We start from the raw sequence: 25,869 nt of genomic DNA on the forward strand, positions 1-25,869 counted from the left end.
AAAACTTTAACCAAGGTGCGGACGAGGATGGAGGCCGACGCCGGGGCGAATAGGATAGCTCTCCATATACTTCGTATAGTCATGCTAAAAAGAGGAAGATAGGGCTGCAGTTTGCCACTCACATATCTCTCCTGTCGTAACTTTGAAGACACTCCTACACGAACGCCAGTTACTGTCGCAAATGCAATGTCATTTCGCGTTTTCGCATCGTGTTTTCATATGTTCATATCTTACGTTTTTAAATTCTATATTACCGATCTACAGGCCAAAGTGAGCAGACACTGATGGTCCTAACTGAACAATGAAGTAAATTAATCAATCAGATTTGTTTAAATTTCAAGCCTTTCAGCTATGTTACTCAGATCTAAACATTCAAAAAGAGATATTTTCAAAGTAACAAATAAATCAACAAAACTTAAAGATAATCAAATCATATATTATAACAATTATTCAGTATTTAAGATAACGTATTCAAGCGTTACAGTTACAGACACAGTCATGTATTAACACTATCTGCCTCAGATTCTGAAACAATAACATGAGTTGTCAGATGAGCAGATAAGAAGCTTGTTGCAGAAGAAGAGTTGAATAAAAGCACAATCTGAAAGAGGGTGTAATAATGGCTGGTGGGTAAAGGGATAACTAAAGAGTAACACTGTCAACAAAACTAAGAAAGGTCCATTCAAGAATGCCGTGAATATCCATCAAACACTTCATATGAAGTTGTTTAATGTTTTTTTTTACTATTTATAACTCTGGCAGCTTCTTAAATGAGCTAGGCCAAACAACTTGACCTGACTTGAGTGATGTCTATACACGGATGCTACAGACCAAGTTTGGTGAAAATACATCAAGTGGTTCGTGGGAAATAGTTGTTGGAATAGTTTCCTATTTTCAGCTCTAGCAGATAAGTCAAGGGGTTGAACAGAACAACTTAAGATGGGCCAATGCCCTAATGTTACATATCAAGTTTGGTGCAATTTTGATCAGATGTTTCAGAGATTTTTTAAAGCAAAATAAAATCTGATGCAGGAATCCAGATGACGCAACAAGAAGCATCCAATAGAAATTAGTGATTCCGTGCTATCAGGCTTGCAGACCCCTGTCTGAATAAACCAAACATTCAAGAAATTTCTTACTTACAGTTGTAACTTCTGACACATAATAACATGTAACAAGCAATTACAAATGTACCTTTTATCTGAACTCTCAGCCTGATTGTGTTTTCCTGTCAGAATGTTTTAGCTACAGCCATGTCTTGTGTAATTATATCATTTTCATTTGTACATTCAGTTAATAATTCACTCGACAATTTCGGATGAATGTTATTCAATTTATCATTTCCAATTGTTGCATTGTTTCAAAAAGGTGTTCAAACATTTTATACATGAATTGGTGTCTCAACATCTTCAGAACTTAATACTGCAGTATGATTTGGTGGATGAAATTGTGACTTGCATTTAGATTAATACTTTGTGCTTTATTCTCATCATTCAGACTCACTTTTTCATCAGCTAGGTAACTTGTTTCTGATCCAGATTTATTCACTGTTTACTACATCTGTCTTTCTAAATCACTTTTTAGACGCACCTGAACAAAACTTTTTAAAATTCATATCTGATTAGGATTTCATTGTTTACTTGTTTTCTCCATCAAATGTCCCATTTTTACTAACTGTATCTTCAGTGGCCTCCTTTTGGTCTACTGCAATGGAGTAGCTATTCCCACTTTCAGGTCCTACATCCTCACTTAATTGAAAGTCAATGCCATTCCCTGCTGATAATCTATCTTTAAGAAGTCCTTTGAGTGGTGATTGGGTTTGCAATTGTTCTTTGACTTCTTTTTTGCTGCTAAGGCTTACATGTCTACCTCTTCCCCTTGAAATACGTCTGGCTATTTCTAACTTTACTTTTATTTGTTTCAATGTCTTTGTACCTTTTAGTCTTTTTGTAACTTTATTTAATGCAGATTTAGGCGCAGTACCTTTAGTTTCAATGTATTTATCCATAACTTCCATAAATATTTTGTTCTCTTTATCAGTCCATTTGAAACATTCTTTTTGTTCTGATTGCAACTCGTCTTCAGAAATTAAAAGCGTTTTCAACCTTGTGAAACCATCAAAACCATACTCCATTTCTTTGATATCAGCTCGTCCTGTAATAATTCAAACAAAAATGCTCAGTCTATGTATTATTTCTAATTATTCATAAATTAACATACTTATAAACTAAGACAAAATTATAGGCATACAGGGAAAATATGAGTGAACGCATCCATGTTATGTCAAATGAGGTCAATAAGAGATGCATATTTGCAAAGTTTGAACCAAATGCACCCAGACAGATACTGAACCAAATGCACCCAGATAGATACAGATATTGAACCAAATGCACCCAGATAGATAATGAAACAAATGCTTCCAGACGGATACTGAACCAAATGCACCCAGACAGATATTGAACCAAATGCACCAAGACAGATATTTCCAAGTTAGAAAGAACAGGAGCTGTTTTTAAAACACAATTGTTCCTCACGAAGACCTGTTCCACTTTTCAGTACCAAGACCACCACCTGTTTTTTACCTACTAACCTTAACACAATAAGTGCAATCTACTGACCACAGGCAATCATCCTATGAAGTATGTAGACTGTAGGCGAAAGTGTTCTTCAGTTATTAAGCTGAATCTGTGACATATGGTCCCCAAAACAACTGAGGTATTTACTAATCTCAGGTAATCATTGGATGATCTTATGATGTTGGAAGGCAGCAGGTCAACTTGTTCTTTAGGTATTGAGCGAAAACCGTAATAGTCTCAATATCCCTTTGACATACTGACTTGCAAAAATGATAGAGGTTTTCAACAGATGAAAGGGAATAATCCTGTCAAGAGTAATAACTATGGGCTTAAGCCGTCTTTAATTATGAGAACAAACTGTTTGCAGCCGGTGTTATTGACCTTTGACCTACTTATCTCCTTAAAACAAGAGTCATCTAATGAACAGGGGCTAGCATCCTATGTGTTTTGACAACTGTATCTCATTGTCTTCTAAATATATCAAATAACAAGAGCTGTCTCCATAGGATGACACATGCCCCCGATGGCACTTTAAATGAATAGTTATGGCCGATGTTCGAGTTTAGGACCTTTGACCTACAGAGCTGGGTCTTGCGCGTGACACGTCGTCTTACTGTGTCACACATTTATGCGTAGTTATTTTAAAATGCATGCATGAATGACAAAGATATGGACCGGACACGCCCATCAATGCACTATCATGAAAAAAGACCTTTAACATCTAAGTGTGACCTTGACCTTTGAGCTACGGATCTGGGTCTTGCGCATGACACGTCGTCTTACTGTGGTACACATTCATGCCAAGTTATTTGAAAATCCATCCATCGATGACAAAGATATGGACCGGACACGCCCATCAATGCACTATCCCTTAATGTCTAAGTGTGACCTTGACCTTTCAGGTACGGACCTGGGTCTTGCGCGTGACACATCGTCTTACTGTGGTACACATTCATGCCAAGTTATTTGAAAATCCATCCATCGATGACAAAGATATGGACCGGACACGCCCATCAATGCAATAACCTTTAATGTCTAAGTGTGACCTTGACCTTTGAGCTACGGACCTGGGTCTTGCGCGCGACACGTCGTCTTACTGTGGTACACATTCATGCCAAGTTATTTGAAAATCCATCCATCGATGACAAAGATATGGACCGGACACGCCCATCAATGCACTATCCTTTAATGTCTAAGTGTGACCTTGACCTTTGAGCTACGGACCTGGGTCTTGCGCGCGACACGTCGTCTTACTGTGGTACACATTCATGCCAAGTTATTTGAAAATCCATCCATCTATGACAAAGATATGGACCGGACACGAAAAATGCGGACAGACTGACAGACCGACAGACCGACAGACGGTTCAAAAACTATATGCCTCCCTTCGGGGGCATAAAAACTGTTTCTATTTCATGGCCACAGTGATCTTAACCTTTGGCCCTTGGAAAAAACAAAAGGGGTAATCTTATGACAACATGCAATTTTCCTATAAAGTTTGATAGGTGTAAATCAATTTAAAAGCATTCTTCAATTATCAATCAGAAACCAATTTTCAGTTCGAAGACATTGCGACTATGACATTTGACCAAACAACTGTAAAATCAGCAGGCTCATCTGAGGTTCACTACCAACCTGCCTAGCAAGTTTGAGGTTTCTCTGTGGAAGCATTCTTCAGTTTTTGATCGGAAACCAAGGGGACTGATGGACAGATAGACATTGGGATGCATAAAAATGTGATGATAAGACTTGTTTATATGACAAGCACTCAACTATTATTTAACAAATTGCTCAAACAATTACCATATCTTGGTAAGTATTACATAACTTAGTTATCTTTTTTTAAAATTATTAAAAACTTATTTTTAATCAAATTTCTATTATAAAACAATCATCAATTAAATTGCAAAACTTCAACCTAATAAATCAAATAGGAGCTATAATTTGAATTATACAAATTCATGAGTTCAACTTATTTGGCCGGTGATAATGGCCTTTTTGTGTCGGTTCGCCGTAAAATCTAACCCACTCACTCTACTTATTTGGATGTTTAAATTCATTGTCAAAAAGTAACTGTAAAACCTAAGTCTACTAGGTTCTTATATAACTCAATTTTCGTGTAAATCATGTAAAACGGTCATTATCATCATATCATGGAAACACAATACAGTTATTTTGTGGTGGGTCTTTAAGCTAATTCTTTTGTTTTCTTGTATCTGTGACAAGATGGAATGTGTGTTTTCTTGCAGATATACCAAGTTTATGTAAAGATAATCTTAAATTTGTGTTATTCAACTCCTTAAATAAAACAATGCCCGTCTCGCCTGTGGCTCGAGTCTTACCATTTCATTTAACTTGTTCAATAAATTCAGTCATTTGATCCTTTATTCAGATATTTAGTAGCTTACGGTCGAGATTTAATTGGTAACTCAAATTATTTTAAACAAGAGGGCAATAATGGCCCTATATCGCTCACCTGTTATCATTGCACTTAAGGACATGAAGGTAAAAAATCATAATCAAGATCAATCAAAAGAATCATGAGAAAATGTAGTTGAAATTTTCTTAAAGGTACAGATATGTCAAAATACACCTAAAAACTGGAAGTATCCATCCATGTTGTACCACAGAAGAGGTCTCGGTTTTTCCCTACGGCCAAAGCAGTAACTAAATAAGCTATTTATAATAACATAAAATGAAAGTAATTAAAAAACAAGAGCTGTCTCCATAGGATGACACATGCCCCCGATGGCACTTTAAATGAATAGTTATGGCCAATGTTCGAGTTTAGGACCTTTGACCTACGGAGCTGGGTCTTGCGCGCGACACGTCGTCTTACTGTGTCACACATTTATGCGTAGTTATTTTAAAATCCATGCATGAATAACAAAGATATGGACCGGACAGGCTCATAAGATGCACTATCATGAAAAATGACCTTTAACGTCTAAGTGTGACCTTGACCTTTGAGCTACGGACCTGGGTCTTGCACAGGACACGTCGTCTTACTGTGGTACACATTCATGCCAAGTTATTTGAAAATCCATCCATCGATGACAAAGATATGGACCGGACACGCCCATCAATGCACTATCCCTTAATGTCTAAGTGTGACCTTGACCTTTGAGGTACGGACCTGGGTCTTGCGCGCGACACGTCGTCTTACTGTGGTACACATTCATGCAAAGTTATTTGAAAATCCATCCATCACTGACAAAGATATGGACCGGACACGCCCATCAATGCACTATCCTTTAATGTCTAAGTGTGACCTTGACCTTTGAGCTACGGACCTGGGTCTTGCTGGCGACACGTCGTCTTACTGTGGTACACATTCATGCCAAGTTATTTGAAAATCCATCTAATGATGACAAAGATATGGACCGGACACGCCCATCAATGCACTAACCTTTAATGTCTAAGTGTGACCTTGACCTTTGAGCTACGGACCTGGGTCTTGCGCGCGACATGTCGTCTTACTGTGGTACACATTCATGCCAAGTTATTTGAAAATCCTTCCATCGATAACAAAGATATGGACCGGACACGAAAAATGCGGACAGACCGACAGACAGACGGTTCAAAAACTATATGCCTCCCTTCGGGGGCATAAAAAATATTGTAAGTGAACAAAAGAAGGATCTGCCAAATAAAAACAAGAGCACTACAATGCAATGCAAATGCAGTGCAATATACACACAAAACAAAGTCATATGACCTTTGACCCCTAAGCATGACCCTGACCTTAAAGTGAGCCATCCGAAACATGCGCTCTGCACATTGTTTCAATGAGGTGAACATTTGTGTCAGGTTTCTTTGAAATCCTTTATGGGGTTCAAGAGTTACAGAGAGGAAGGGAAATTGCTAACCAACAGACAGACAGACAGACGGACACCCAGGTGATAACATTATACGTCCCTTAGGGCGTATGAAAAGGAATCGAGATCTTATAGTGATACAAGTTGCATGTGTGCAAGTGTGGTTAAAATCAAATCATAAAAGAAGCTGCTATTGTGCAGACAAGGTCAAAATAGCTAATTCTGGCCCTTTCAGGGGCCATAACTCTGGAACCAATTATGGGATCTGGCCTGTTCAAGAAAGCAACCAAGATCTTATGGTGACACAAGTTTTGTGCAAGTTTGATTAAATTCAAATCATAAATGAAGCTGCTATTGTGCAGACAAGGTCAAAATAGCTAATTCTGGCCCTATCAGGGGCCATAACTCTGAAACCCATAATGGAATCTGGCCAGTTCAAAAACGGAACCAAGATCTTATGGTGGTACAAATTGTGTGCAAGTTTGGTAAAAATCCAATCATAAATAAAGCTGCTATTGTGCAGACAAGGTCAAAATAGCTAATCTTGGCCCTTTCAGGGGCCATAACTCTGGAACCCATAATGAGATCTGGCCAGTTCAATAAAGGAACCAAGATCTTATGGTGATACAAGTTGTGTGCAAGTTTGGTAAAAATCAAATCATAAATAAAGCTGCTATTGTGCAGACAAGGTCAAAATAGCTAATTTTGGCCCTTTCAGTGTCCATAACTCTGGAACCCATAAGGGGATCTGGCCAGTTCAAGAAAGGAACCCAGATCTTATGGTGATACAAGTTGTGTGCAAGTTTGGTAAAAATCAAATCATAAATAAAGCTGCTATTGTGCAGACAAGGTCAAAATAGCTAATTTCAGCCCTTTCAGGTGCCATAACCCTAGAACCCATAATGGGATCTGGCCAGTTCAAGAAAGAAACCAAGATCGTATGGTGATACAAGTTGTGTGTAAGTTTGGTAAAAATCAAATCATAAATAAAGCTGCTACTGTGCAGACAAGGTCAAAATAGCTAATTTTGGCCCTTTCAGGGGTCATAACTCTGGAACCCATAATGAGATCTGGCCAGTTCAAGAAAGGAACCGAGATCTTATGGTGATACAAGTTGTGTGCAAGTTTGGTTAAAATAAAATCATAAATGAAACCACTATCGTGCAGACACAAAATTGTGGACGGACGACGGACGAAGGGAGATCACAAAAGCTCAACCTGTCACTATGTGACAGGTGAGCTGATAAAACAGCTGCATTTATTCAAAAGTTAAGGAAAGAAGAGTTGTCAGAGGAGACAGCGCGCTCGACTATTTCGATGCTGGATAGTGAAACTGGGCACATCTGGGGAAAATGGAGCCGTCACTGGAGTGTTTAATGATTCCAATGGTGGATGAAGATATTGCACAATAGCTTGAGTCTGTGTAAAAATATATAGTAATAAGGGAGGTAAAGATAAAGTGTATCAAAACACTATATAAGATAATTCTAAGAAACATGAGGGCCATGATGGCCCTATATCGCTCACCAGATTTGATCTTGCCTACTGACCTAGTTTTTGACCCAAATGACCCAGTCTTGAATTTAACCTAAATATCATCAAGAAAAACATTCTGACCAAGTTTCATATAGATTGAGTCACAACTGATGCCTTTAGAGTGATTACAAACTTTTTTTTTGCCCATGTGACCTAATTTTAACCCAAATGGCCCAGATTATAAAACAACACCTAGAAATCATCAAGACAAACATTCTGACCAAGTTTCATAATGACTGAGCCACAATTGTGGCATCTAGAGTTTATCTTTTGAACCTAATTTTTGACCCTACATGATCCAGTTTCGAACTTGACCTAGAGACCATCAAAACAAACATGACAGTTTCATAAAGATTGTGTCAAAACTGTAGCCTCTAGAGTGTTCACAAGCTTTTCCTTTGATCTGGCCTACTGACCACACATAACCAAGATTGGAACTTGACCTAGAGATAATCAAGTGTAACATTCTGACCAAGTTTCTTAAAGACTGAGTCACAAATGAGGCCTCTAGAGTGTTCACAAGCTTTTCCTTTGATCTGGCCTACTGACCTTGTTTTTGATCCCAGTTGACCCAGATTCTAGCTTGACCTAGAGATCATCAAGACAAACATTCTGACTTAATTTCATAAAGATTGAGTCAAACTGTGGCCTTTTGAGTGTTCACAAATTTTTCCTTTGATCTGGCCTTCTTACCTGTTTTTGACCCCAAAGGACCCAGTTTCAAAATTACATTAGAAATCATCAAGATAAACATTCTGGCCAAGTTTCATAATACTTGGGTCACAACTGTGGCCTCCAGAGTGTTCACAAGCTTTTCCTTTGATTTGACTGGGTGACCTAGTTTTTGATCCCCACATGACCCAGATTCGAACATGACCTATAGATTATCAAGATAAACATTCTGATTAATTCACATGAGCTTCAATCTTAAGTTGTGGTCTCCAGAGTGTTGACAAGATTTTCCATTGATCTGGCTTAGTGACCTAGTTTTTAACCCCACATGACCCAGTTTCAATCTTGACCTAGAAATCATCAAAACCAACATTCTGACCAAGTTGCATAAAGACTGCATCAAAATTATGGCCATTAAGTGTTGATAACCTTTTACTTTGATTTGACTAAGTGACCTAATTTTTGACCCAACATGACCCAGATTCAAATTTCACCAGGAAATCGTCAAGACCATTATTCTGACCAAGTTTTATAAATATTTAGTCACAACTGTGGCCTCTAGAGTGTTCAAAAGCTTTTCCTTTGATCTGGCCTACTGACATAGCTTTTGATCCCACATGGCCAAGTTTCAAACTTGACCTAGAAATCATCAAGACAAACATTCTGACCAAGTTTCATAGAGATAGAGTCAAAATTGTGGCCTCTAAAGTGTTCAAAAGCGTTTCCTTTGTTCTGACCGGGTGATCTTGTTTTTGACCCAACATGACCCAGATTCGTACTTTACCTAGATATCATCAAGACAATCATTCTGACCAAGTTTCATAAATATTGAGTCATAACTGTGGCCTCTACAGTGTCCACAAGCTTTTCCTTTGATCTGGCTTACTGATTTAGTTTCTGACCCCACATGACCTAGTTTCAAACTTGACCTAGAGATCATCAAGACTAAAATTCTGACCATGTTTCATAAAGCCTTTGATCTGGCCTACTGATTTAGTTTTTGACCCCACATGACCTAGTTTCAAACATGACCTAGAGATCATCAAGACTAAAATTCTGACCAAGTTTCATAAAGATTGGGTCACAAATGTGTCCTCTAAAATGTTCACAAGGCAAATGTTGACAAATGCCGGATGATGCAAGCCAAAAGACAGCTGACAGTGACCAGTCACAAAAGCTCACCTTGAGCACCTTGTGAGCTAAAAAGGGGGCTAATTCATGAAATATTGGTGCAAGAGTTATGCACATTACATCATATGATAAGGGTGAAAATGTGGAGTACTTCAAGTCTGAATCAAAGGCATTTCGTAATAACTGAGATTTAGTGACAATGCATCAAAATTAACCTTTCATTCTAAGAAAAGGGGGCATAATTCATGAATAATTGCTGCCAGAGTTGTGCATCTTGTGTCATTTGATGTGGGTGATGATGCTGAACAATCATTTTAAGATTGAATCAAATCAATTCAGTTATAACAATGACAGAGTGAGAGTGCATCAAAACTTTAACCTGAAATTGTAAGTAAAAAAAGGGGAATAATTCATGAAATATTTGTGCCAGAGTTATGTACCTTGCATCATATGATGATGGTGATGATGCTGAACAACTGTTTTAAGTAGGAATCAAATCCATTCAGTAATAACAGAGATAGAGTGGAAGTGTATCAAACATTTTACCTGAAATTCTAATTAAAAAGGGGGAATAATTCAGAAAAAACTGGTGCAAGAGTTATGCATCTTGTGTCATGTTACGTTGGTGATGATGCTGAACAACTATTTTAAGTTTGAATCAAATCAATTCAGGAATAACAGAGACAGAGTAGGAAAAAGAGGAAGTGTAAAACAAGAGGGCCATGATGGCCCTATATCGCTCACCTGTTATCATTGCATTTGAGGACAAGAAGGTCTTCAGAAAAAATATCTAAGTCCAAAGGACAGGAACAACAAAGGGAAGAAATTTAACCAAAAAGAAAAAAAAATACAGATATGTCAAAATACACCTAAAAATTGGAGGTACCATCCATGTTGTATCACAGAAAAGTGGTCTCGGTTTTTCCCTACGGCCAATAATAAAAAAATTACAAAAAATAAGCTATTTATAGTAATGTAAAAGGGAAGTAATTAAAAAGAAAATTATTGTAAGTGAACAAAAGAAGGATCTGCCAAATAAATCTGTTGACATAGATGAAAATTCAGATCAGTATCTTCATTAGTTACGGAGATATACCCTTTTTAATTTGAAATAAAGGGAGGTAATTTGACATAAAATCAGTCCATAGTTATCTACCCTGATTGGCTCAGTCCAACTAATGCCAATAATGAAATTTTTAAGTAAGTCCTATAAGGACTTACTGATATAAATCCATTTTGAATAAAATAAGGGGAGGTAATCAGATATAAAATAACTCTGGAACCTACGACTGAATCTGATTTGTCATGGAATCCAAGATAAATTGTTGTTAAAGATATTTTGGAAGTTTGTATCAAATAAAACCATAAATGAAGTCTCTATATGACTGCAAAAGCCAAAATAGCCAATTTTGGACCTTTAAGGGGACATAACTCTGGAACCCAAAATGAAATTTGGCCAGTTCAAGAAAGGAACCAAGATCTTGTGGTAATACAAGTTGTGTGCACGTTTGGTTAAAATCAAATCATAAATGAAGCTGCTATTGTGCAGACAAGGTCAAAATAGCTAATTTTGCCCTTTCAGGGGCCATAACTCTGGAACCCATTAAGGGATCTGGCCGCTTTAACAAAGGAACTGAGATCTTATGGCGACACAAGTTTTGTGCAAGTTTAATTAAATTCAAATCATAAATGAAGCTGCTATTGCGCAGACAAGGTCAAAATAGCCAATTCTGGCCTTTTCAGGGGCCATAACTCTGGAACCCATAATGGAATCTCGCCAGTTCAAGAAAGGAACCAAGATCTTATAGTGATACAAGTTGTGTGCAAGTTTGGTTAAAATCAAATCATAAATGAAGCTGCTATTGTGCAGACAAGGTCAAAATAGCTAATTTTGGCCCTTTCAGGGGCCATAACTCTGGAACCCATAATGGGATCTGGCAAGTTCAAGAAAGGAACCAAGATCTTATGGTGATACAAGTTGTGTGCAAGTTTGGTTAAAATAAAATCATAAATGAAACCACTATCGTGCAGACAAGAAATTGTTGATGGACGGACGGACGGACTGACAACGGACGAAGGGTGATCACAAAAGCTCACCTTGTCACTATGTGACAGGTGAGCTAAAAAAACAACATTAACCAAAATGAGGACGTGAAAGACGCCGAGGCCAGGTCGAGTAGGATAGCTCTCCTTATACTGGGTACAGTCGAGCTAAAATCTTAATTAATATATACTTACCAATCTCCAACTTCTCCTTAACAGAGTGACATTCTTCCATATGACTGTTTAGCTTGCTCAGTATGGTGAATTGCTGTGGACAGTATGAACAATGGAACCTTTTCCCTGTAATATCAATATTTACATTGTACAGAAAGAAAATATTGTTTATTTTCATACATATATGTTATCAAGCCAGATCATTACAATATTATCAAGAGAACCAAACAATGTTGGCAAAAAGCCAGTCAATATGAGTATTGACAGACGGCAGTCAATACTGGTTAAAACCGGTCAATGCTGGTCGATTCAATACTATGGTCACTCTTTGGTGGTCAATACTGGTTTATTCAAAACTTTTACATAATGTACATTCACAGATGAGCACAGGCTGTAATAGTAATGTAACAACAGATCACAGAGTGATCTTCGCGCCCACCATTGAGCCATTTTTGAATGTTCCAAGACTAGCTCAATGCAGACTTCATAATGTTGGAAACAATGTCCAGACATTCGGTCCAGCAATGCCTAAAAATATGCGGGACTAAATAAAAATGTGCCGAACCGAAAAAAATGTCAGTGCACCTCATATGTTGCTTTTCTCTATCATATACAAGGCAAGTGTGATTTTTAGTCCATTTCTCTTTAAATGTTCAGTCAACCCTCTTATTTTCGTACTACTTTTCTTTTCTTTTCACCATAATTGTCGGGCGTTAATTTACGTTTCTTTCACGGTTCTGCCCCAGCATAATATGTAAGTGATGCCATTTTTATGTGTTGTTCGAGATGTTGCGCTTCTCGGGGTAGGATAAATGCCAGTCAGTCGGACCGCATTTGGATTAAGGAACGGCAGACCGCATCAAAATTTTCTGGTTATGTCCGTCGGACCGACGACTTTCCGGAAGCATGGCTCAATGTCAAAATCAAGGTCAAAGTTCATTTCAGTACACAAAACTGTGCATGTGATCCATACATGTGGTCCAAATCTAAAAGCTGTAGCTTGGAAAGTGTGAAAGTAGGTCACTAGATCCAATTTCAAAGTCAAAGCTCATTTTGGTACACAAAACTATGCATGTGCTTCAAATCTGAAGGCTGTAGCTTTAGAAATGTGAAAATAGGAACTAGGTAAAACTCGAGGTCAAATTTCTATTCAGAACACAAAGCTATGAATGTGGTCAAACTTTGAAGCCTGTACCTTCCAAATTGTGAAAGTAGGTCACTAGGTCAATGTTAAGGTCAAAGTTTGTTTCGGTACACAAACCTAAAAGGCTGTAGCTACAGATATGTGAAAGGAGGTCACTAGGTCAAGATCAATGTCAACTCATGTCAAGGTTCATCTTGCCACTCAAAACTATACATGTGGTCCAAATTTCAGTTTGTACGTTATGGACAAGAAGATTTTAAAAGTTTTCCCCTATATAAGTCTATATAAACCATGTGACCCCCCCCCCTCCCATATTTGACCCTAGGAGAATAATTCGAAAAATCTTAGTAGAGAACAACTTTTTAATTTTTCAAAATATTCATTTAAACATCAGCATTTTATTTCCTTCCCTAAAGAAGACTAAATGCAGCGGTAATATTCCTAGTTGAGTAGTCATTTTGACTGTGCTTCGATAACGAAAATTTACCAGTTAAATGTTACTCAATCCTAAATTGTACATTTTTACTTCGTCAAACAGAAAATATTTTGACCAAATTAGTTGTTACATGGGAAAACAGCTTTCTTGCTTGCACGGTGTTTTGTAAGACTAATTATTGGGAATTAAATGCAAACTTCCTGACATTTAAATTGGATTAAATATTAAATAACAAGCAAAACAAACACACCGAAACTAACTTGAATATGATTAATATATCGCCGGATACATCGCCAGACAACAATAGGTTGATTTTCACACCTTACAAATAACATGGATATTTTTGACAAGCTGCGATATCGACAAAACCAGGTGTTAAAACAGTACAGGTAAGTTGACGGGACTGAAAAATCTCATCGAGCTACACAAAATATCTAGCTAATCATATCGAGGTAATGATAAATAATTACATTAAGATAAATAGGGAAAAATCGGGACCGACGCAAACACATCATGCTAACCGGAGTATTGAGCTAACTGATATCAAGGTAACGATATTCGACTGTAGATGATATCACATACAAATGTATCCAAGCCTAGGCCATGTGGTTAAAAACAAGAGGTTTTTCAAAGTATTTCCCTATATAAGTCTATATAAACCATGTGACCCCTGGGGCAGGGCCATATTTGTCCCCAGGGAAATAATTTGTAAAATCTTGGTAGAGAACCACTAAATGATGCTACATACCAAATATCAAAGCTATAGGCCCTGTGGTTTTTGACAAGAAAATTTTCAAAGTTTTTCCCTATATAAATCTATGGAAATTATAAAAATAAACAATGGGCCATAACTCACTAAAAACTTGTTGATTTTCAGGGGGACACAACAAGGGTACCAACACATCATGCTGACAAAGTTTGGTCAAAATCCCCCCAGCATTTTCTGAGGAGATGCGACAACGAGAAATTGTTAATGGATGAACAGACAGACGGATGGAAGAACAATGCCAAAACTATAGCCCTCTGACTTCATCCCAGGATAAAAATATAGTGTGGACCTGATTTGTGCCTTATAAGTATGACACTGATCCTGAATCCACATTTCTGACATTTGATGAATGTATATCGTCTCCTTTAATATGACAAATAATGTAAAAACCAGTTAAGATTATAAAGCACAGACATATTAGACACAATGCTTCACAAACACTGGGAGAAAACATTATGATAGTTATCATAATACACAATGAAAATGTTCAGTAAAAGAAAGCAGGCTTGAAACAGTAGCTGTCACAGGACAAAGTGCACTCGACTATTTCAATGCTGGATAGTGAAACTGGGCACATCTGAGGAAGCTGGAGCTGTCATTAGAGTGTTTTATGACTCCGATAAGAATGAAGATATTGGATAATAGCTGCAGTTGTGTCAAAAGTATTAATTAATAATAGAGATAAAGGACATTAAGTAAGTATAATTCTAAGCAAAAAGGGGGATAAATCATGATATATTGGTGCATCAGTGACTTTTGCACCTTGTGTCATATGATGTGAGTGATGATGTGGAATAATAAATCAAATCCATTTAGTTACACTGAGAGAGAATGAAAGTGCACAAAAATTTTAATCTGAAGTAAAAGAGTGGTAACACGCTTGACTGCTAATCCAGAGGTCTGGGGTTCGAATCCCTGTCGAGGAACTGGAAATTTCTTAGATGCTCTTGGGTGTCTCCCACCTGACTAAGAGGCCTGTACTGGTTCTTTCCAGGAAAGAAAGCTCTGCGTGTATCGGTGCTATACAACACGTTAAAGAACCAGACTGTCTATTCGCAAAGAGCTAGGCTAAGTTAGCTGGACAGGCCTGTATCTCTCTCTGTTCTCTCTGTCTGTTCTGGGGGCTTTAATTACCTCACTCTGTCCCTCTTGTCAGATCACTCTGTGTCTGTACTAGTAGAGGATGAATTTCTCGCCCTGTGTGGCTGCATTTCCCATATGTAAAGCACCTTTGAACGTGTTTATCATGAAAAGAGCGCTATATAAATCTGGTATAATAATAATAATGATAATTATGAACCTCCAGTCATATGATGTGGTTGATAAGGTGGAACAACTATTTTAAGTTGGAATCAAATCTATTTATAACTGAGATAGAGTGAAAGGGCATCTTTAATCTGAAATTCTAAGTAAAAAGGTGGATAATACATAAAATATTAGCGCAAGAGTTTTTTGAGCTCTTGTGTCATATGATGTGAGTTATGATGCCGTTGATTATTTTAAGTCTGAACCAAATCCATATGGTAATAACTGAGATAAGGGTGAAAGTGCATGAAAATTTTAATCTGAAATTCTAAGTAAAAGGGGCGCATAATTCATGAAATATTGGTACCAGAGTTATAGATCTTGTGTCAATGATGTAGATGACTTAAGGTGGAACAACCTTTTTAGTTTACCAATTATTTTCATGTGGCTGGAAAACACCTACGTAGGCATTTCGTGAAGATGAAAGTTTTATGTGTTATATGTAAAGTATATGATATAAGTAGTTTATTGATGCCGGTAGTCACAATTCTAAGGTCAAATTAAGGTCAGGAAATTAGGCCAAAGGTCATTAAGTGCAGTTTTTACTAATTTCACTTAGACGGCATCATATCTTCGCCATTTTGATTAAATAAGTGAGCAAAAATGGTATTTAATTGAAGCCAATGTATTTAACTATGAAAAAAAATCACTATATGCAAATTAGCTCATTTGCATATTAATGAAAATGACAAAATTGTACAAAATTACGATAAAAATTGGCATGTATGTACAGCTGTACAGTATTCATTGTTTAATATATAATTTTCTTGATTTGAAAACAGAAAGGTAACAAATGATATATGGGATACTCATTTCTTGATAGACGCAACTGTTTATATCGCCATCAAAAGTGTTTATGTGTAGATACTGCTAGAAGTGGGCGGGTTGAGTTGACTTCTGGCCAACAGTTATCTTTAGCATAATTGTGTAGTTGTTTTCACAAAAGCAAGGCAATTCTTTTGTATTAGGTACATATCTGCCGGCTATTTCAAACTGTGAACCTATGTCACACAGCCAAAATGGCTGCCATTTTGTCAAAATGGCGACCAAAACAACCACCAACAAGAGTGCAAGAATGTCACAATATACGCCCTTCACAGCAAATTTCTTTACTCTAGCACCTGTATTTGCAAATGGAATTTTAATTTTGTGGTTGTTTAGTAATCATTGTAAGTCATTTGTTTTTCTAAGTCCACAAAAAAACTCCTTACCAGGTAGAGATACATTAAAATACACCTAAAATTTGAAAGTAACATCTATGTTGTACCACAGAAAAGTGGTCTTGTTTTTTCCCTACGGTCAATTATAAAAAAGTTACAATATAAGTTATTTATAGTTACAACTAAGGGAAGTTAATCTTAAAAAAAAAAAAAAAAAAAAAAATCAAAAAAAAAAGTCCTCACAAAAATCTTTACCAGGTAGAGACTGGTCAAAATACACTTCAAAATTGGATGTAGCATGCATATTGTACTACAGAAAAGTGGTCTCGATTTTTCCCTATGACTAGTAATGAAAAAGTTACAATATAAGCTATTTACAGTAACAACAAAGGGAAGTAATTCGAAAGAAGGGAACTGCGCATGACACTTCGTCTCATGATGGTGTATAATTGTGTCAAGTTACATCAAAATCCCTCCATGCATGAAGAAGAAATGCTTTGGACAAAGTCATTCTTGTATCTGACCTTTGGCCTCTAAGTGTGACCTTGACCTTAGACCTAGGGACCTGGTTCTTGCGCATGACACTACGTCTCGTGGTGGTGAACATTTGTGCCAAGTTATATCAAAATCCCTCTATGCATGAAGAAGACATGCTCCGGACAAGGTTTTCATCCTTGTATCCTTTGACCTCTAAGTGTGACCTTGACCTTAGACCTAGAGACCTGGTTCTTGCGCATGACACTCCGCCTCATGGTGGTGAACATTTGTGTCAAGTTATATCAAAATCCCTCTATGCATGAAGAAGAAATGCTCCGGACAAAGTTTTCATTCTTGTATCCTTTGACCTCTAAGTGTGACCTTGACCTTAGACCTAGGGACCTGGTTCTTGCGCTTGACACTCCGTCTCATGATGGTGAACAACTGTGCCAAGTTTCATCAAAATCCCTTCATGCATGTAGAAGATATGCTCCGGACAAGGTCTGTGGACGCCGCCCGCCCACCCGCCCACCAGGGGCGTTCCCATAATACGTCCCGTTTTTCAAAGGGGCGTATAAAAAGTATGCATATATATGAGTGTTTACATAAGTTTTACTGTAACTAATTGCAATATTTAGATTGATAAATACAACTGATAATAATACCATAGGCAATTTAGGGAACCTCAGATAACCAAAATGGCGCTCTTTTTTTTTCAAAATGGCTGCTAAATGTCAATATGTTAAGGTTTCTTTGCATACATTATAGAGTTTACATAGTTGTTTTATGTAGTTTAGCACAGTATTATGATTGAAAAACGTTACTATTTTAAATCAGGTTGACACCATCTCAGACAACCAATAAGACAGCCACTTTTCACAATAACCGTCAGGAAGTCAGTATGTTCAGTTTTTCTACTTTACTCGAGAATGTACAAAAGGTTTTATGTAAGGTTTTGAGGTATTTTGACCGATAATTAAACGATATACTATTTAAAATATATATTGGGTTTTCAGACAGGATAGCCTAAATTAGTATCAATAGTATACTTGGTATAACGACTGGGCACTAAACGTATTTAGTGGTATAGTGAAGGCAAATATGTATCTTTGGCATATCAGCAGGCAAACTTGGCTTTTCATACATGCCACTATGGATATTCTTAAGATACAGACTGGCAAACTGTGGAGGGTATACAGACATGTCACTCTGGGTATCCTGTGTATGCAGACTGGCCCTAATTGCTATACATACAGACATCTAGGGAAAACCTGGCTATACATATAGACAACAATAGGTAGCCTTGATACAGAGACAGATAAAATGGGTATCCTAATTATACAGGAAAATTATCCTGGGTATACATCTATACATACATGTACATTCGACTTTAGGTATCATAGTTATACAATCATCCACTCTGTGTGTTTTGTGCATACAGGCTATACATACAGTCCGCTTTGGGTAACTTGGCAATGAATATAGGTCATGGATATACAGAAAGGCCTATCTGGGTATCCTGTGCATACAGACAGGTCATATTGGCTACACATGTATGCATACTGACAAATACTGGTATATTAAATACACAGACAGGCAATTCTGGGTATTCTGGACATACAGATGTGCAAACCGAGTTTCCTTGCAACTCTGGATATTCTGGGTATACAGGCATGTCATCCTGGCTTTACAGTTGTATATAAAGGCTACTAAGGGAATCTTCGATTTACATACACACCATTCTGTGTATCTTGGGTATATAGACATGCTATTACGGCTATATATTCAGGTCACCTTGGATGGCATTGGTATACAGACAGGTCAACTATGTATCCACGGTATAAAGCCATGCCACTCTGTGTAGCCAGGGTATTCAAACATGTCATCGTGGCCATATATACTGGCCATTATGGACATCCCGGTTTTACATAATAAGCCTTTCTGGGGTATCCTGGGTATACAAAAATCCTGACTGTTTACTTAATGTCACCACTGAATATCCTGGGTATAAATACAGGCCATCGGTATACCCTAGGTATAAAGGCAGGTCTATCTGGGTATCCTTGGATTACTGTCAGGTCCTCTTGGCTATCAATACAGACCACTATTGGGTCCTGGGTACTGCTATTTGTAAACTTGCTATACATAAAGACCACTCTGGGTATACTGGGTATATAGGTTTTCCTGGTTATATATACAAAAAGCTATGGGCATCCTAGGTGTAGAAACAGGCCTCTCGTGGTATACATACAGGCTATCTGGGCTATATAGGCAGACCATCGTTGCTATACCTGGGCAATGTTGTAATTTGCACTGTACAGTAATTTTGTCAAATATGTCGTGTTTCATTGTTTGATACCATTATGTATATAATTTATCATAATTTTTCTTCTTTTTTTAATTTAATGTACAACGTCAGTGAATATACTATGTGTAAAATAAGGCGTTTAATCAAATAAAGCAGTTTCAGTTTTTTCAGTTTCAGTATATGTATGCCAATACGGATATCCTTGATATACATAAATACCGGCAATGTATCCAAGGTAGACAGGTCACTCTGGGTAAGTGATATGGATAAACATACAGGTCAGGTTAGTGATACATACAGATACACTTTGAGTGGCCGTGGCATAAAAAAAGCATCTGTCGGTACCTTAGGTATAGATGCAGAACATTTTGGGTATCTGGGTTATACATACTGACAACATGTGTATCATGTTTATACAGACAGACCATCATAGCTATACATATATGCCAGTTATATACATACTAATTACGCTTCACAATTTTGCATCGATAGCGTAAAATAATGGATCTAAGTTCGCATGCATACAAAGGATACCACGGGTGACATGTATGACTGTATTCCTATAATACCTAACGTAACATATCATAAACTAGTGTGGATTGCAAGACGAAATGTGGCAGTTAAATGTGCAAATGCTACCGACCCAACCAATTTGTATGTTTGAATCTGCATGCGAGGCTATTTATATACCAACTTTAGAAATGTACAAGGCAACAATGACAATGAAGTTGTGACATTTTTAAAACAAAGTCCTATGGTATTGTGTATAGAAAAAAGACTAGCTATGAGCAAGATTGAACTGTGTAAACTACGTTGTGCAGTATTTGTATAAGTGTTAAATACTAATAATATATATTCTTAATGCATGGAATATTTACAAGCTTTACTTGGACATTTATAAAACTGATAAGATTCTTATCAATGGTTAAGAACAGATATATGTGTACTAAATGAACGTTTTAAATGCATATATGATACATTTCAATTAATATTCATGAGTATGCAAATGAACTGAAAAGCTCTTAATTTACATTTATGAAGAACATTATTCCAAAATAGAAATATCTTACTATCACAAAATATGGCTTATATTTGAGAAATGTAAATATTGTCAGTTTTTTTAATATTTGTTTTTTCATGATTAATATACCCCACCCACTTTTGTCAGTATTTACTCTTGCAAACAATAAATAATGATACAAACAGATATATATTCATATAAAGTAATGTTTCAAATGTAATTTTGCTTATTTTTGTCCATCTATAAACACAAATAGTGAAGACTGTATCTTTGTATCATTTAATAATAACATTTTTAACGAATTATCTGCCCATTTTTTAAGTTTTCGTGAATATTCATAAGTATGTAAATGAGAAAATGTTTGATTAAGTGTTTGTAAATAAATGTACAAAGCCCTGGCTTCATTGTTGTTATTCTACACCAATAAATGACCAAGATACAAGGTATTTTATGTGACACACATGGAAATATATGCACCGAATGACCTTTGACCTCGTTTATTTCACTATAAACGGCATCTCAAGCGTGACTACCGGGCAAGTCTTTCTTGTGGCACCTAGTAGATAACGTTTAACATGGTAGTCGTCCATCTTCAGAGAATGCTTACGCATGTCACAATTTTGAAAATTCTTGGTATACTATTTTAAACTTTAATCAAATCCATTTAGTAACAACTGAGATAGTGTGAAAGTGCATCAAAACTTTAACCTGAAATTCTAAGTAAAAAGGGGAGATTATTCATGAAATATTGGTGTGAGAGTTATGGCCCTTGAGCCATATGATGTGGGTGATGATGAGAAATAACTATTTTAAGTCTTAAACAAATCCATGTAACAATTACAGAGATAAAGTACAAGGCATCATAACTTGTAACCCAAGTGCAGACCCGGAAGGACACCAACACCAGGTCATGTAGGACAGCTCTACATACTTCATATAGTCAAACTTAAAAGTTACAAAAGTACCTTTATGTCTTTGTATGTGGACCTCTAACTGGGCTTTAGTTTTATATCTTAATTCACACCCAGGGATGGAACAAACCCATAACACCGTCAGATCATGGATTTGATCTATATGAACTTTGAGGTGATCCGCCCGCTTGAAGGTAGCTTTGCAAACTTTGCAGCTGAAAGGTCTTGACCCTGCAAAAATAGATTAATGATTTATAACGTATTTTCAAGATATTCCAGACAAAGTATATAATCTGTTTTAAAAGTTTAACAAAACTTTTCCTCCCAATACTTTTTAATCTTTTAACTATTTGCAATTAAAACATTAAATATACATGTTGATACTGACTGATTAGAAGTTTGAAAGTCCTTCAAATTATACAAAGATTAATTATAACTGAGCCATGCCATGAGAAAACCAACAAAGTGGCTTTGCAACCGGCTTGTGCATCCATGCAGTCTAGTCAGGATCCATGCTTTTGGCTTTCAAAGCCTACTACAGTTAGAGAAACCGTTAGCAAACAGCATGGATCCTGACCAGACTGTGTGGATGCGCAGGCTGGTCTGCATCTATGCTAGTCACAAAGCCACTATGTTGGTTTTCTCTTGGCGCGGATCAATTATGAATGGAATCCAATGCTCATGTTTCATGAAATATTTTATCAATTTTGAGAATCCTCATTCAATGTATCTAACTTCACTAAATATAAACTGATATAAAGCTACATTAATAATTTTAAGCCATCAGGGCTCCAGATAAGATGCGTATTAGCGTAAATTATGCTTTGAAATAATGCATATACGCATGTCTGCTAATTTTTTAGCGTATAAAAACGTACATGAAATTACAGAAACGCATGCAATGACATTTTAATAGGCAAAGCGTAAACAAAATCTGAATCGTCTGGATGCTTTACATAACAGCACGATTGCCATTCATTCTGCCACATTGAACGTATACAGGCATTGAATGGTACTCTATAAACTTAGGTTAAGGAGGTAGGTCACCTTTATATTTGTATGTGCGCATGTCCAACCGGAAGCTAACGTGACGATTTACGACGACGTTTACGACAAACTAAATGTGTTTGTATATTCATTCTTCTGAAAACAAATCATAGACCTGTCTTCGATCTGACGCTTTATGGTTTAATAATGCAGAAATAATGAATAAATTGCCGCAGAAACGCTTCAAAACAATGTTGCCTTAAAATGACGTCATTGACGTCATGACGTTACGTGTCAGTTACCGCGCAAAATTAATAGCTTTTATCTTGAAAGTACGTAATTCTGTGCATTTTCTTTATTCAAACTATTTTCAAATAACCATTATTTGCTGAGATATTTTTTATGCGTCTTTTGCTCTGAATAATAATCAATATTTTGCTTCTTTTATGTAGTTATATTGAAATGTTATGCGGAATGTAAGAAAATGGATGATGGTAACCAATGTTATTTGGAATATAGTTGGGTGAGAGGTTACTTGTTACGGTCATTTTCAAATAAAAAATCTAGCAGTTTGATTTGTAATACCTATTTTTCAGGTTCCGTTGATAATTTGTTACTTATATACTAAAACTAAGATCTAAAATTGTTCAAATTTCAGTAGAAAATTGTGGTTTCTTGAACTGAATTGATGTTACCATGGAAACGAAGCCCGTGACCTATGTATCTAAATGTAAATTTCAAAAGCGTTGACACTAGTCTATTTAAGAAACACAGCTTCGGCTTTTTATTTTCATTTCAACAATATCCATGAGAATAATAGTAGCATGCTGAACGAGTTTTCCATGAAAAATGCCAGACGAGGGGTACTGCTGTAAGTATTCTAAGCTTAGAAATTTGTTTGAATAAATGCAGATAACACGAAAATATAACTTACGTTAGAAATAATATGTTTTAAAGCTACATCAACTAGAAAGATAATCTTATTCAATATTATTTTATAAGAAATTACAACAAAAAGCAAGATATAAGCCATTTTTAAACATCTCTGTTGCCATGGTTACTTTAAACTTTAAGAAAAACAGGGTACCATGTATAGTGCTTGGTATTTTGCTAATAATATTACCCAAATATTCCATGTTAGTCATTAACAAAATGGCACTGAAGCCGTCGAAAACCCCTATTTTTATACATAGTTGTTTAAAAATGAGAGAAAATGCGTTACCATGGAAACATGAGGCCCACGACATATACATTTTAAGCTTATATTAGAAAGCTAATGTGCATACTAGTTAAATTATATATTATGCTGACTTCTACGGATATCAATGAAACTAAAATACACTGAAAAGTGTTAAATATCCGTATTTTCCTTCTTCTTTCAATATGAAATACCTTTGGAGGGTCATGCTCTTCAAACCTGGATAAAAATTGAACTTGAAGGGACAGAGACAAACGAAACTGAGATTTTAGCAGTTAAAACTTCATATTACACGAAATACAAAACGTTGCTGCGGTTCAACTAATTTGAATTTACCCTTGTAACAAGGTAACCTACCTCCTTAAACTAGATTATACACTCAATGCGTGCATAAATCAAATTGTTGGGAATTAATATTGATGGTAATGTAGTGTATTTTAAAGCAGTGTCGATTTAAAATATCAACTTCCGTTACAAATTTTCAGGAGTGAAATTACTCCTAGTCAATTTCAGGTTTTACCATTTTACTCATTTGCAAGAATTATGATGAGTAAATACTCATAGGCCAAAAAAAAATTATCTGGAACAGGGCTCCGGAAATTTGCCGGTTTGTCGGTTTTGGACCGATTTTTGACTTTTCAGACCGATTCCTGGAGTGAAAAAATTAAAAAAATCGGTCCCGTAAAAATGATTTATTTTTAATAATTTTCGGTCTGAAATCTCAATACACGATGACCTGCCAAGCAGGAAACTGTTGGTCACACCCTCAGATAATCAATAAAAGTGTCAAACGGTCTGATCGGTCCGTAATTAGCGCGTGACGCTAGTGATGATAATCGGACGGCATTATGATAATCGATTATTAAAATCGGATATAATCGAAAGGCCTTCCGAGCGATTAATCGGAAAATAATCGGACTGTAACACTGAACCTTCTGTTACGTATTAAACATTAGCTCACTTGACTAACTGTATTAGCATATATTTAGCAGGAGTAATATAATCTGTGTGTGAAGTTTTAGCCCTTATATGCACATATCAATGTGGCTAATTAAAAAGTATCTTTTATTTATTGAGGTATAATGTGGCTTTTTTATATGATTTGCACCCAAACGTCTGTGGGACTATCAGGACTCCCTGAGAAACTGACCATGCTCTAAGACTAAGACCTAACACACCTCAATAAAAATGCTATTTTTGTCCCTATTTGTACATTTTATTATTAGTTCAAACTTCAATGCTCTCCAATTTTTTATTTCTATTTATAACTATTTCTTGTTTATAAAATCACACATCTACAACTGCATATTAAAAATATCTAGAAGCACAGTGCTAATTGAAACTGTGAAGTAAATCAACCTACATTACTAACGTGGGAGGGGTACCGTTATTTGCGGTCTTTAAGGCATAATCGGCAAACAACAATCCCCATTTTTTAATTTTCTTTCGCTGCTGCACCTTCATATATCTTGTAGAATCCAAACTACTTCCACACTGGTGGTATAGTCTTCCCTGGATAGGGGAATATAGTTTAGTTTGCATTATTATTTTGACTGAATGGGGTAAGGCTATTTTCCATAGGGCAAACGAACCACTGTGGCCATAGTCGACCTAACCCTAACCTTTAGTCAGAATATTAGAGTCATAATTTTAGTGGTGCAAAGCCTGGACTATGGCCGACAAAACTATAGAAAGCAGTGTTTCCCGACTGAATGCAGTATGCTTTGCCTCCGTTTTGAAGAGTGGAAAAGAAATGAACCTAAAGAGGAAATACCGCCAAAAAGACGCGTAACTCTTGAATAGGCTTAAAACTAGCATAAGTGTCAAATAATCGATTATGCAAGTTCATAATCGATGTCGGCGACTTTGACTCATTAAATGATCGACAATCGATTGTCGGCGACAATCGGAACATCACTACGTGACGCAATAAGTGCTCGCGCGGCACATCCTTTAATGTTTGCAGACTGCAATGTATTAAACATTTTTGACTGGTTTCCAATTGTTTCTGACTGGATCCAAATGGTTTCGACTGGGATCCACTTCTTTTTAGAATCCGACGGATGTCTTTTTTTCTCAAAAGGCTACATGTTTGATCACAGGTAAAAATCAAATAGTCACTGCATTTAATGAGAAATCACAGGGAAACCGATTTAAGTAATTTTTATAATTACTTGATTTCTAAAAATTACATGATTCATTT

At 36.5% G+C, this 25,869-nt stretch overlaps 1 protein-coding gene across 2 annotated transcripts in view; it reads right to left on the bottom strand.

The window, feature by feature from the left end:
* Positions 1-415: 415 nt before the first annotated feature.
* The window catches only part of LOC123554102 (uncharacterized), a 62,725-nt gene continuing 37,271 nt past the window's right edge, over positions 416-25,869 (bottom strand). For both annotated transcript variants that reach the window (XM_053548467.1, XM_053548466.1), the window contains 3 exons: positions 21,536-21,712; positions 11,972-12,076; positions 416-2,154 (listed from right to left, as the gene is read on the bottom strand). In XM_053548467.1, coding sequence (XP_053404442.1) covers positions 1,637-2,154; positions 11,972-12,076; positions 21,536-21,712 — 800 coding nt within the window. In that variant the 3' untranslated portion in view covers positions 416-1,636. The remainder of the gene's footprint in view (positions 2,155-11,971; positions 12,077-21,535; positions 21,713-25,869) is intronic.

This window comes from Mercenaria mercenaria, chromosome 7 (genome assembly GCF_021730395.1).
Source record: "Mercenaria mercenaria strain notata chromosome 7, MADL_Memer_1, whole genome shotgun sequence".
NCBI lineage: Eukaryota > Metazoa > Mollusca > Bivalvia > Venerida > Veneridae > Mercenaria > Mercenaria mercenaria.